The sequence below is a fragment of the Oxyura jamaicensis genome, chromosome 4, assembly GCF_011077185.1.
Source record: "Oxyura jamaicensis isolate SHBP4307 breed ruddy duck chromosome 4, BPBGC_Ojam_1.0, whole genome shotgun sequence".
NCBI classification, from domain to species: domain Eukaryota; kingdom Metazoa; phylum Chordata; class Aves; order Anseriformes; family Anatidae; genus Oxyura; species Oxyura jamaicensis.
This window is the reverse complement of record NC_048896.1, coordinates 15,841,751-15,855,135: the sequence shown is the minus strand read 5'-3', so window position 1 is coordinate 15,855,135 and position 13,385 is coordinate 15,841,751. Positions and strand designations below refer to the sequence as shown.

General features: G+C 46.8%; 1 protein-coding gene across 13 annotated transcripts in view; it reads right to left on the bottom strand.

The window, feature by feature from the left end:
- ARHGEF9 (Cdc42 guanine nucleotide exchange factor 9) overlaps window positions 1–13,385 on the bottom strand; it is a 178,949-nt gene that overhangs the window by 14,586 nt on the left and 150,978 nt on the right. For 10 of the 13 annotated variants that reach the window (XM_035326518.1, XM_035326517.1, XM_035326519.1 and 7 more), the window contains 3 exons: window positions 6,931–7,174; window positions 6,153–6,221; window positions 4,186–4,272 (listed from right to left, as the gene is read on the bottom strand). In XM_035326518.1, the coding sequence (XP_035182409.1) occupies window positions 4,186–4,272; window positions 6,153–6,221; window positions 6,931–7,174 (400 nt within the window). The remainder of the gene's footprint in view (window positions 1–4,185; window positions 4,273–6,152; window positions 6,222–6,930; window positions 7,175–13,385) is intronic. The other 3 variants (XM_035326521.1, XM_035326523.1, XM_035326520.1) reach the window with 1 other exon arrangement.

The window sequence follows — 13,385 nt, the reverse complement described above, 5'->3', positions numbered from 1 at the left end:
ACCTCAAGAACGCTAATTGATGTATGGTTAATTACAGCAGAGACAAATTGAGTTTAAAGAAACCAGAAACAGCCATGGCTGAACGGGTACAGCCCTTTGCCCTTCTTCAGCACGTTTCAACAGAGGATCTCAAAGCACTTCACCACTGCTCATTCCGTTGCTGTCATATTCAGTCAGCAACCTACTCTGTGCCTGGTATTAGTTCTGCTGATTGCAGACAGTTTTTACACCAAGAGCACTTAGCAGCCACGGACTTCACCGGTCTTCACTTCCATGCTCAGCTCCCCAACTCAAATTTTGTCACGCTCACTCCAGAGGAACCTAAGTGGTGCATTAGCCATGGCTCTTCACGCAGCAGGGGATTTTTATCAATGGTCTGGCAGAGGCAGATATTGCCAGGCATGGTACCTGTGAGGAGAAGATGCCTGAGCTCCCCTTCCTAAGCACTAGCCTAACTTCTCTGTTTGGAGGAAAAGAAAAGGGCTCACTGCTGCTCGGGGGGACCCTGCAGCCTTGAGAAGTGCAACAGAGGAAAACAGTGATCTTGTGGCTGGGCTATTCCACAGCCAAGGGCACTATCTGCACATACCGAGCTAACTTTACCTTCCTGAATCTACTTACCAAGCCTGTTACTACAACCTCATGTCATCAGACTAGACGTTAAGATAACGATTCCTCATGTGATAAGCAAAAGCTAAATGAGGCAAGGTGGAATAAATGATGCAAGGGCTTTATCAATCAAAGCCAGGTGAAAACTAATCGTATTTACGTAGTCTCCCTCTCCTCCAGCATTCTCTACACTGATAGCATTGAGCGCTGTGTCTGTGTCATTGATGGGAGGAGATCACTTCGTCCATCTCTGCCCTGAAATGCAGCCTCATTGGGGTTACGAAATGAACCAAGCAAGACTATTCCTTACCTGACATACCTCACTGAACCGAAAGTACGATAGGGCTGGGCTGACAGCCTCATTGCACTTGGGATCTCAACCTGACATTGATGTCAACACCTTGACTCTTCAAATGAGGGCTCGGCATTGATGGAAAACCCAGGCAGCCTGCTTTACATCTCACCAAAAACTCCCCTGGAGGATCTGCTCAAAGTGTGTGCCCACTGCTGAGTCACCGACACCATCCTCAGAGGTCTCCCATACAAGAGTTTATTCTTGATTTTGCTTAGCTTGCTGCTGGACCAGATCTGAGATGGAACTACCGACTGTCTTGATGATGGTGATCAGAGAGTGCTGCTTGTGGACCCGCAGCACCCCTGGGGGCTGGGGCAGGCTGCAGTGGGGCACCACGTAATGCTGGTGGGAGGTTTGGGGAGGGGTCTCTGTTATGGGCAATGGGGTAAGCTCGGTGATGTCTCAGCCTGTGGGGAAATGCCACCAAGAACGTGATTAGCTCCATTCTTTCACCTGTGCTTTGTGAAAAAAAAAGGAAACGGCCCTGAATATCTGAAAATGCCAGTGCCCCTCCTTGTTTCTACCTGGTTGGTCTATGTGTTGCTCAGGCTCTTTCAGCCCCCCAGGCTATGTCTCCCCAGGTGTGAAGAGGATGGAAAACAGCCAGGGCCAATCTAGTTAGCAACCAAGATGCAATAAACAAGGTTCAAACATTCGGAAAAACTACAGGAGGTGCCTGCAGACTCCGTTACCTGGTAAGCCCCATCCTTGCCAGCTGGATGAAGCCAGCACAAGGACAGTAATGCGCAGCTGCCTTGTTTTGCTGTGCAGACTTGCTGGGGGAGAGCTTAAAGTGTACAAGTTTGAGATGTTAAACAAAGCTGTTGGGTGTTTGGGTCAGGGTTTTATGAGCTAGTTAGCCGTGAGCTCAAGTGATCAGAAAGCAAGAAGTTAGCAGGAAAATTCAGTGACTCAGAGGGCGTTCTACTGCAGGCCACAGCAGCTCATGCTGGCTGATGATTTAACCCCTGCTGGGGTTTGCATAGCTGGGTATATATGGGCAGATGTAATGAGAGCATCCTTGTCAGCTCAAGGCAAATGGTGATGTATGTTTTCCTCCTTCCACTAGTCCCAGACCACCACGCTGAAGACTTGTCCGGGCTGGGGGCACCCACTCTGGTGAAGCTGTGGCACAGTGCAGAGGAGAATACATGGGACAGAGAGAAAGGCAAGGAGCCGGCTCATAGCATGGGGCTGCAGAGCTCTCCTGGGGCTGGGAAACCCTCTCACCTAGCTCTAAGGCCACTTTAAATTTGAGCAAACATTTAATTTTCCAAAATGGAAATATTAATGGGAAACAGAGCTTTGAAGATGGGCTCTCTTCACTGGGCAGTGGAACCGCTATTCACCCTGAAAACCCTGGCTGACAGCTTCTAGGAACGTGAGCTAATAATCCTGTTTGTGCCTGGGGGAAGGAGACAGCCGATGTGCTGTCCTGCGTGGGGACAGATGTGGACAAAGCTGGGGAATCCAATAAGTAACTGAATGTTTCTGAACGCTGCAAACGCTCATCACGGGAGGGAAGATCAGAAATAGCCACCAGAAGGGAAGCCCCTGCCTGATGGACAGAGGCAGTGAAGGAGCCTTCTGTTCCCAGACACTTAGAAATGGAAAAAAGTACCCTGGATAATCCTGTGTTGGTATTAAGAATAGACCAGAGTTCTACATGTGATCCATTTTCACGGGGACTTCAGCCTTGTTTCCACTGCTATAGTTAATCGCAAATGCAATTTTGGGAGTGCAATTTGATGCTACCTTAATGCCTCACTTCCCACTGCAGGCAGCAAAGGTCCTCAGTGGTACCCGGCCTTATATGCAGAACTGCAGACTTGATCGACCGTGGTTTAAAAAGGGCGGGGTTTTGTTGGTGGTGGTTTGTTTTCGTTTTTTCTAAATTAAGCCAAATAAAATACTCTATTATTTTGCTATCTCTAGGAGCCACCACACTGAATTCTATTTCCAGTTACCACGCTGACATTGAAAGACACTGAGAGGCAAAATCTTGAACAATCAATGCAAAAAGGAAAAAAAAAGAAAAAATAATAATAAAAAAAAACAACCAGCCCCTCTCCCTATCTGTGGGTAAGGCGCACAACCAACACTACCCATTTGCCTTACATCTAATGGACTTAAAAAAGGCAGAAAATTGGTTTAATGCTGTCTTAAGGCACCTGGCCTAATAGTATTATGTTTTGTCCAATCTAATAAGTAGTGCAAATCGTAGTATATTGCTGAAATCTGACCTTGCACATCATTAAATCTATTTGGAAGGAGGCTTATGTACGCATTTCTGTTTGGGCACGAGAATTAAGAGGTGGTTGCTTCCATATGGGCTGACTTGAGCCCCGCAGACAACCCGCATTTGGGGACTGAAAATCTCAAAACACAGAGCTGTGCTCTTAATCACCTGCATGAAGTTTCTGTTAGTTTAGAAAGTTTTAAGGTTTCTTCTCCTGCTATTGGGCGATCTCTCACTGTCTCGCCCTCGTGTGCTGCAGCGAGCGGTAGTTTAAATGCTTCCCCTTAAAATGCACGCAGCCAGCTCCAGAGTAATACCTCTGGGAGGTGTGGTACAACAGTGCATGAAATAAGCTGCAGTTCATACTATTTGAAAAATGTTTTTCTGCTTCACCTCTAAAAGTTGATCGCATTTTCCATTTCACCTCCTTCACGGCTTTTCTCTCTTCCTTAAGTATTCTGCGACAGGGAAATTACCGTGGGTTCCCATTTAAGAGGTGGAGGGAATGACTGAGATAATCTAGAAACAAGTAATAGGCATCCGCTGACATGGGAGCAGAGCTCTCACCACTCAGGTTGGGCTGCTGAGCTGTCGAGCCCTGCAGCAGCCACTGAGATCTGTGCAGCGAAGATCTCTGTGTCTTTAGCTGAATAAATACTTCAATTGAATGCAGTGGAAATACCCCTGTTCCTAAAGGGTTTCACTGCTTTCCACGTATAACTGATGCTCTGGAAACAACTGAACACCCCTTCCGATGCTTCTGGCCTGCTGTGGGAGGACAAAGGCAGCCCCGCTGCCCGCAACTGCCCAGTGTACGCACACTGGTCTGCCTGCTGCCAGCCCCGAGAGCAGCTCCTCGGCCACAGCAACACAGCCCGAGCACCTCCCAGGGTCTTTGGCAAAAACAAAAATAATAATAATTGTTGGCAATTGATGTTAAATGCACATGGAAAGATTCAAAACATCAGTCACTATAAGCCACCTCTCTGGGATGTCCTCCTCCTATCTTTCTCTTCTGAGCAATTCCGCGAGCTCTCTGCTCTGTCTGTCTCGCGCTTCTCCTTGGATCCTGGGTAAAAGCACAAGGCAAACCAGGGTAAGAAACCCAAGAGTTTTCAGCAAAACATTCAGTGCAGCTACGTAATCTAATTAATCTAAGGCTGGGCTATGATTACCGTGTAGGACAAAAGAAACAGAGGCACTAATTTAAATGCCTTATTTGTTGTTATCTGAGATTTCGTATCTTAGTAAAAGAAGCAGACTTTGCTTAACTTGATGCTAGGGGTCTGACTGAATTTCCATCCATCTCGAGGACTTCATCTCATAAAAAGAACTCCCAGTGTCATAGCATACGCTCATTCTGCTTAAAAGAAATGCTGACTGGTGTTTTATGAGCTAATTAATTTTATCAGAAAAGCCTAAGCTGATAACCCCCCCTCCCCTTTTTCATCTCAGAGAGAAAGAGAGAGAAAGAGAGGAAACGAGAGCAATTGCTGAATAAGAAATCAGTACAGTACAGTTACGCTTATTATGTTTGTCAGGATGCAAGTACGGGGGTTTAATTAGGAGTACTGGTAGGCATGCTCAGGCACCTTTGAACTGTGTCGCTTAAAGACTAAACAGTAAAATTATTAATTAACAATTAATTAATAATTTAATTGAACAGCAAGTAATCATTAAAACTGTTTTTGCCACGGCCATCATGCAAGTCAGATTATCCAGTTGCCATAATTGCTGTGATTGCGTCCGTGGTTGGGGGAGGATCTGCAAAACCGAGCTCATGATAGTGTCCACTGCTGCCAGACCTACACGTACACCGTGCCACGTACCTGTCCCCGTTTTTGCATATTTTGAGCTTAGAAAATCTGGCCAGGAGAGTTTTTAGAGAACATCTCAGCAGACAACAAAGGAAGTTAGTAGAGAAGAGAAGACTAATGACAATGAAGAGACACAGCAAACCATGGTGTTTACAGCTGGCCTAGCGAACCACTACTGTACCAGCAAAGCCAGTAGACAACAAACAGGTGAGGCAGAAAGCAAAGAGCTCCTTCAGCTTCTGCAAAAAAAAAACACAACCCAATGCCCGTAGAGAATGGGGAAGAATCTACCTGGGACTGACTATAGCCAAGAAACGATGAGTTCTCTTAAAACCCTTTTATAGGCCTAGTTGTGCCAAGGTACTTGGGTAACTGATCAATATGTCTGTGACTTTGTGAAGCTTTGGAAAACTCAAAAAATTACCTCTCTGACTTTCCCTCCACATTGACTATTTCAAAACCTGTAGCTGCAGGAGTTATTGACAGAAATAATTAACGCCGGCTGGTTTGGCAGTTGAGACTCCATTTAATATCTAGCATGGCATTTATTAGTTGGCCTGGGTGGGGAGATGAGCCTGACATTGGAGATATATAACATCTTTACTAAGATGCATTGTTTCCTAAAGCTGGTGCTTCTGTGCTGTCCTTTAAAAGTTACGAGCAGCCCCAAGAATCATGAGCATCCCCTTTCCAAAAGCAGGAAGGGGGTAGGTCCCTTACCATGTCTAATATTTTGGCCATCTTTCTTTCTTTTCTAATGGGAAACTTTGGGAATTAGCAAAACACCTACACATCTCCGCACTCACTCCCATTTCAGCCTGAGATAAACAACTGAGAAAGATTTCTGCCCCCAGGGACAGCTTCTGGACATGGGACTGGAGACACGAGATCAAATTCATCTCTAGCAAAGTTCCACTGGCTTCAACCGCATTAGACCAGAGATTAATTTGGCCCACAGGTACATTGAGAAAGGAAACAAAGCACAAACGGTATTTTATAAAAAAAAAAAAAAAAAAAAAAAAGAGAAAGGGGAGAGGGAAATTCAAGGGGGACACTGGATCCTAGCCCAGCAGGATTCAGCCCAGCCCGCTCCACCCTCACATCACCAGGCACAGTGCATGTTGCCGGTTACCTTTTTGCTTACTGACTTTCTTTACTGTCATTGCCGCTTGCCGCTTTTGATTTTCAGAAATTTCAAAGCCTGAAAAAGGGAACACGGCAAATACAATTCAGAAGATTGCTTACAAAGCCTCCTTTTCTCTTGGGGAGGGGGGAAATTTTCTGCACTGTTTAGCAAACACAGAACTCCCTAGGTGGCAAAGCATCACCCAGTGAGCTGTGTGTACCGTAAGGTATTTCAATGAAAAGCAAATCTTCCTTGAAAGGACAGGCCTCCTTATAATCTCACTTGTGCAGGGTCTGTATGAAAAGTAAGATTAGACCCATTATTATTTATACAGTATCATAAATATGCCCAGTGCTTTACAGCTGAGCAACACAAACTGAGCCTGAACCGACGCTGGTTACAGTCAATTTATGGGCTGATGCTGAGGGAAGGGCACGGCTGATAAGTCGTGGACTTTGCCACCATCCTGCCCTGCACAAGGTGTGCTTAACTCGAGCAGAAATGAGGCAGCCAGGAGACTCTGAGGTCTGGTGGCCGAAGAGTTCTTTCTTGCACAATACCCACGGAGGTCCAGGCTTGGAGCTATGGGCAGAATTTGCTCACTGAGGGCCCAAAATACCAGTAACTGAACTGGAGAGAGACCTATTTCATGGCAATGAGAGCAACCAAGGACATTTGAACTGTAATGCTACAACTAAAAAAAAAAAGGTGGGCTTCTCCAACACTTAGGTCTAAATTAAGCATTACCAACCATCTCCTTTCAGATCCATTTCATATTCCTCACCTATCTTTTCATCTTCTTTAACCATCTTCCTTTCTTCTCTGAAAGCTCTGAGCCATCTCAACTTCTCCTCCAGTTTCTTGGCAAAGAATAAGTGCATTTCCTCAGTCTCCTTGTTATGAAGTTTGAAGGCATTCTTCATGCTCACATTGAAGTCATCATCTCGTCCGTCTTCTATATCCACCACTTCATATTTATCCATGTCTATGCGACCTTTGTAATACAGAATATCTCTTCGAATCAGGTCCTGCAAAGAGAAAAGGAGAGATGGGCTGATTGTAAGGTACGTACAGAGCCTCGGCTCAGCAGGGAATTCATGGGAGGGTTGAAGAAAAGAAAGAAGCAATGGTGAAACATGGTCAGAGTCTTCAACTTTGTCTGCTGTGAATGTATTTGTTGCTGACTGAATGAATAGGGGACATCATAGACAAAACACAGCAAAATAATACAAATCCTTATGCTGCAGAATTTTGCTTGTAGGAATGAGAAAATTGCCTTTTAGTAGGCAATACTCTTCCATCATTTCCCATGGGTTTAGTGCCTTCTTATTGAGCTTAGGGTGTTACTCCTGCTCCATACGACAGGAAAACAGAAGACACAGGCCGGTGGCCTGATGGGATTACTGTGCTGCAAAAGGGGCTGTGTGGAAGGATGAAACTTGAGAAATCAGCTTGTGCATGCTTGGCAGTGCAGGTCCAGCAGTGTGGATCTCTCTTGTCCAGACCCATTTTCACTGGCAGGGTCTCTGCCATTTCTGCCATTTGCCTGGAACTGATCTCCTATTCCTGCACAACTCATCGGTGGGAAAACCACCCCCAGTTCTCAATTCAAAGAACCCTTAAAATTCTCTCTCATTATGCCCTGGTTTTAACCAACTTAAATTTTTGCTTAGTCCCTCCTTGATGTTTATAGCCTTTACAACCAGACCTGCTCCTCTTCACCTGCTTCCTAGATTGATCATTCCTGCCCCTTCGTTTATCAGCAACGGCTCAATTCTCCACGCCAGGATGGGTAAAGAAAAATAATCTCCATTATTAATATTTCAGAACTCAGGTAAGAACAGCCGCAGTTCCTTGGGCTGTTTGACCTGCCCTGTGCAACCTGCTCTCCGTGCCGGCAGCACACTGTGCAGCAGCGCCGTGTTTCGGCGGCCGCAGCCCCTCAGAGCGTGGTTCAAGTTACAAGGCATGCATATTTAAAAAGGCAAATGTAGAAACATACAGTTAAGGCTGTCTTCCTCTGTCCATTCTCAAAATACAATATTTAGGTGTATTCAATTAACTACATTTTGATTTTTGAGAGTGCCCAAAGGTAAACACTATGCCAAAGGTTTCATTTAAAAGGAAAGAAAATTGATGTACAACATTTACGTACTCAAGATTTAGTAGCGAGGTGGTTTTTTTTTTGTTTTGTTTTGCTTTGTTTTTAAGTTAAGCAGTAAGCATTATTTTAAACAAATCATTTATCTTGAAAAATAAATGATACGTCATCGTTTTTCAGCGAACCCCCCCCCCCCCGGTAAGAGGTGTTAGGCATCACACTAAACGTGTTCGATTAAATCAATACTGTGTGCTGGGTTTAAATTTTAGCCTTGGACTAGTTCTTAGAAATAGCATTCGTCTTTACCATGTTCTCAAAAAAAATGGTAACAAATCTCATAGGAAAAAGATTTGCTCCTTAAATCAGTTATACCAACAAATATTCTTCTTCCCAGACAAGAAGAAGAAAACTTGCTGCTGCTGAAAACTTCTAGAACAAAGCAGACTGTCCGTGTGAGACAGGTGAAGTGGGACCAGACATACCTTTCTGCGCAATATTCATGGTTATATAGAAACTTGTTCATAAAAGGTATTATAAAAAATAAACAGTCACAGTCCTCGTCTGGTACTGAAAATACAACGCTCTGTGCATTCGCTTTTTCCTTGCCCATTGTTTTCCCTCTTACCTCTTCAGTTTGGGGTTAGAAAACATTACGAGCTATTTTTAATAGCTAATGCTAAGTGAACGTTTTAACAGACTTGTGCTGTTGTTAGGACAATGCCTCTGGTGTGGACACGTTCAGCTGAGCTGCCCCATGCATTTATTTCCCTTCCAAGGCTGCAGCTGGAGCAGCCGCTGCCGTCTGCAGGGCTCCGGCAGCTCAGAAGCCCCTGGGTTTCGTAGGTGTTGCCGTGGACTGGATGTGAAGGTAACGGTGTTGCCTAGGAGTTACTGAAGGGGCAATAAGGAGATAATGGAATCACACGCGTGCTTTTGGAAGTAAAATGGCCCCACGGAATATTATTGTTGGGGAAAATGCACTAGCAGGATGAACAAGCTCAGCTATATACTGTTTGTAAAAACCACAGGCATGTTTTTGTCCTTCGGCATTAAATAAGCACGTGGGGGGATCTGGGAACGACAGCAAGCGCAAAGCTCCCGCCTGCCACTTTCACTTTCATTTAGAGAAGACACTTTTCAATAACCGAGAAGAAATGCATCGGCTTCTTTCCCATCACCCTCCCCGGAGCACCCACCTCCAGTTTGGCAGGAACCTGCTGCTGGAGAAAGGGCCCCGGAGGGGAGGACCAGAGGAGAGAAAGGCTCTGCAACAGAGGGAGATGAAACCCTTCAAAGGTGCCCAGAAAATCAGAAGAGCTCAGAGCTGGTCCTTGAGGGACATTATCTGAGTGAGGACCACTGCCCTGTGCCAGCGGTGCATTTCTTTCTCGCTTCCATAATGGAAAGACCATTCCCCACCCACCGGCCATGAACTCCAGCGCTGGTACCCAGGTTTTCAAGGGACCCTTTTATTTTCCACACGTCAGTGCATGGTTTGTACGCACACGGGTTTGAGAAAGCTCAGTCCATGTCGCAGATTGATAACCACAACCAGATCATGTCCCCTGCAGCAGGGACAGTGTGCTGCTATCGCCCCAATTATCCCAGGGAGACCATAGGAGAGAATCCGGAAGAAATTATTAGGCTTTAGAATTTAGGTTTGTTTATATGCTGCCTGTATGAGTACAGTATTATCTAGCTCTAGTTTAGCCAGCATGAAGACCAGCTGGTTAAACTGTCCAGTTTTGGATGCCATACAAAAAAAAAAAAATGTTTAATTAAGTGCAAGAAAATGTGGGGAAAAAAAGGCTCTGAAAACCTGATTGGTGGGGAAAGGCCAAAAAGATGGAGCTGTTTAATCTAGAAGGGACATAAATCAAAAGGAACAAGCTATTGGTATTCCAAAATGGGAAAGCTTCTTCGAAGAAGGCTGGTGATCAATTATTCTCCATTTTGATTGTGGCTTGGCTTAATTTACCGCAAGAAGAGGATTAGATAACTGGAAAAAAATCTTTCTAGCTGTAAGAGTATATATGCAGGAGAACAGACAAAATAGGGAAGCCTTGGGACAGCACTCCCTGGAGATTTTCAGAAATAAGGTTAGACAAACACCCATCAGAGAAGATCTGAGTATACTTAATCCTGCAAGGGAATAGCTAATCTCCTGGGGTCCTTCCCAGCTCTACGTTTTGATGATGTCTAAGAGAAAGGTGACAGATGGAGACAAAAAGGGATGAGAGCAGGTAGGATTATTGTGGACGTCAGGGGCAGTATGAGAGAAGCCCCAGGGCGTGGGCTGGGACAGCAAACACGAGGAGCAGTGGCATAAACCTGCAGTCTCTGCAGACTGCATCCAGATTGCATTGCATGGCTCTTAAGAAAATTGATGCATTTAGGTCATTTGCACTTATTTGTCTGAATATGATCTTTTTTTGCCCTACAGCTTCTGTGATTTCTTTTTCTTTCTCTAGCTGAGAGGTTAATTAAGCTCTTCTGAATAAAATGCTCTGCAGTCTGTTCACATAATATGTACCAAGAATTCGCAAGGAAAAGATGAAGCCAAAAAATATGTATTTGATGGGAGCACAAAACAAAGTTTGGACACATTACATAAACCTACCACGATTCTGCTCTCTGCATTTGCTTTCTCAGAGGTCTGCAGCTGACGTGCCTGTGCCTGGGGTAGCGGCTGTGCTCGGGGGGTTGTCCTGCCTGTGGGACCTGCCTGGGCCCTTTCCTCCTGCTCCCACCCTGACTTAAAGCTCCCGTTTCACTGCCCCCTCCCAGAAGGGGGGAGGCGACTTTCTCTAGCCAGGCTGGAAGGAAAAATAAATCTAATTTGTGACTGCCATGAGGAAGCCGAGGCTGGCCCTTAATTGGAAAAGCTGCAGATGTGGAGTTGTGCCGTGGCTTCCACAATGAATTATGCACCTACCCCCAAATTATCACACCGGATCTAGACATCTATGTAAAGGATTGCACCCGTAAATCAGACTGCTCGATAACTCTTACTACTCGCCCTAGCACGGCTTTCTCCCCCTGCTCCCCAGCTTCAATCCATCACGGTTTTCCTGCCGCTGGTACCAGGGGCTGCAGCCCCGCAGGCAGGCGCTGCCTGTTGGTGCTGGGGGGGTCACCCCCCCCGTGCCACTGGGAACAGGAACAGAGAAAATAGGATGTTAATCACGAGGAGAACAATCTGCCTGTGCAGTCAATTGCTAGTGCAAGATGGCTTCAGAATTAAAAGCTGCTTAAGAGATGAAGCAGCATACGAGGAAGAGGCTGCGCACCAGGGAACCTGCTCACGTCGGACGCCTGCTTTTGCTTGCACGAGGCTGGTGTCCTGTGCGGAAAAGGGCACGCCGCCCGTTCCACAAACACTCAGGGCAAGGTTTGGGGTGAGCTCTGCCTGGGAAGAGCCCACGAGAAGGGCTCAGAAAGGAGTGAGCTCCTGTCTGTGCAGGTCCCGGGCACTGCCTGCACCAATGGTCCCACCGGTGGGGCACGGGACCTGGTGGGATCTGTCGGGAGCTGGGGGCACAGAGGGGTTGTGCTTTTGGGATTTGCTGCCGTGGGCAGGCTCTCAGCAATACAAATGCTTCTTGCAGTGCAGGACCATGCAGGTTGCTCGTCGGTGTCGGGGAACGTAAGGGATCCCTGCCCTCTCCCCAGGCAGCCTCCTAGGAGGAGCTGGCGCAGGGCACGTCCCAGGCAGTTTGTTCCCGTTACCTGTGTGCAGCCATTTTCACGCGTTTCAGAAACTCCTCCTATATATTGCTCTGTGGGAGGCATGCAGGGAGGGGCTGTGAGGTCTTAAGCTACTGTTATGATTTGAGGATGGCACTTTTTTTTTTTCCAAGAGCCATGGTTTACTCTATGCTAGGTCACACTCTACTTCTCATGCATAAAACAAATCATCTGTAAAATGCAAGCGGGGAAAGAGCCATTTGCAGCCATGAGTCACTAGATCCCTTCTATAAACTGACAATATAAAAAAACGCCAGCCACAAAATAATCTGCTACAAGTTTCTCATCACACTTGTAGGCTGTTGGTCCTCCTGGCTACCCAAATCCTGCACGTCCCAATGGCAAAGGAGTTGCAAAAGGGCTTTGGGAGGAAGGATGCACGGAGTCTGTGGGTGCAGGCAGGTCTTTTGAGTGCAGGTCCTGGGGTTTGCGGGGAAATGCAATTCCTCCCCTAGCCTCTCCCCATCTCTATAATGGGATAACGGTATTTTCTTATTTTACAGGGCACCTGGGAGCTGGAAATAAGTACTCTGCGAAAGGCACACTGAAAGCCTTTGATGGCGGTTCTTTAATAGCTCGGAGCCCTGCAAGAATAGCTCAGCGATACACGCTGCGTGACCCAGAGCTGGCAGAGCACGGGCAGGCAGCGAGGGGGCTCTGCAGGTGGCAGATAGAGCCCGGGGGCAGCAGAACCATGCTCTGGAGTTCCTTGGACCCCCCCCCACACACACACAAGGCAGAGCACAGCCTGAGAGCTGCTGGGAGGCCACAGAGTGGCTCTCCTGCTGGGGACCGCCACCCCGTCCCCACCCCAGCTCAGTAGATGTTTTCCGAGACACTTTGCTCTGGGTGACTGCACAAGGGGCTTCTTCCCTCGCTACCCCTTACCCCAGGACATGGCCTGGAGCGAGGAGCTGCTGCTGAAGCAACGGCCCTTGGGGCTGGAAGGCCACGAGCACCACGCTGTGCTTGCACAGCTAAAGCAAAGCCGGGGCTTGCCCTAAACAGCCCGTAACTGAAACACGGCGCAGACGAGGCAGCAAGGCAGCAGCATGCTCAGAAGCAGCAATGCCTGGAAGGTGGTGAGCTCCTCGGGAGAACGGGGATTCAAGGATAAAAATAGGGACCCTGCCGAGCTGGAAACTCTACAACTTGGTGAGCAGTTAAATTTGATTTATCGATTTGAGTCGATAAATAGTGAAAAGTTGATGCTGAGATTGGGAAAAGACTAAATCAAGGTCGATAAAAATGACACCCAAACATCAGCCCACAGTCTGGGAAAGGCTGAGCTGTCTTTGGAACTACGCTGTGGGTCTGAGCCCCCGCTCAGGTGATTTCTCACTGACCTGGGCAGCGATTGCTGAGCAGAATGGAAGAAGCAGAGGGAGTGA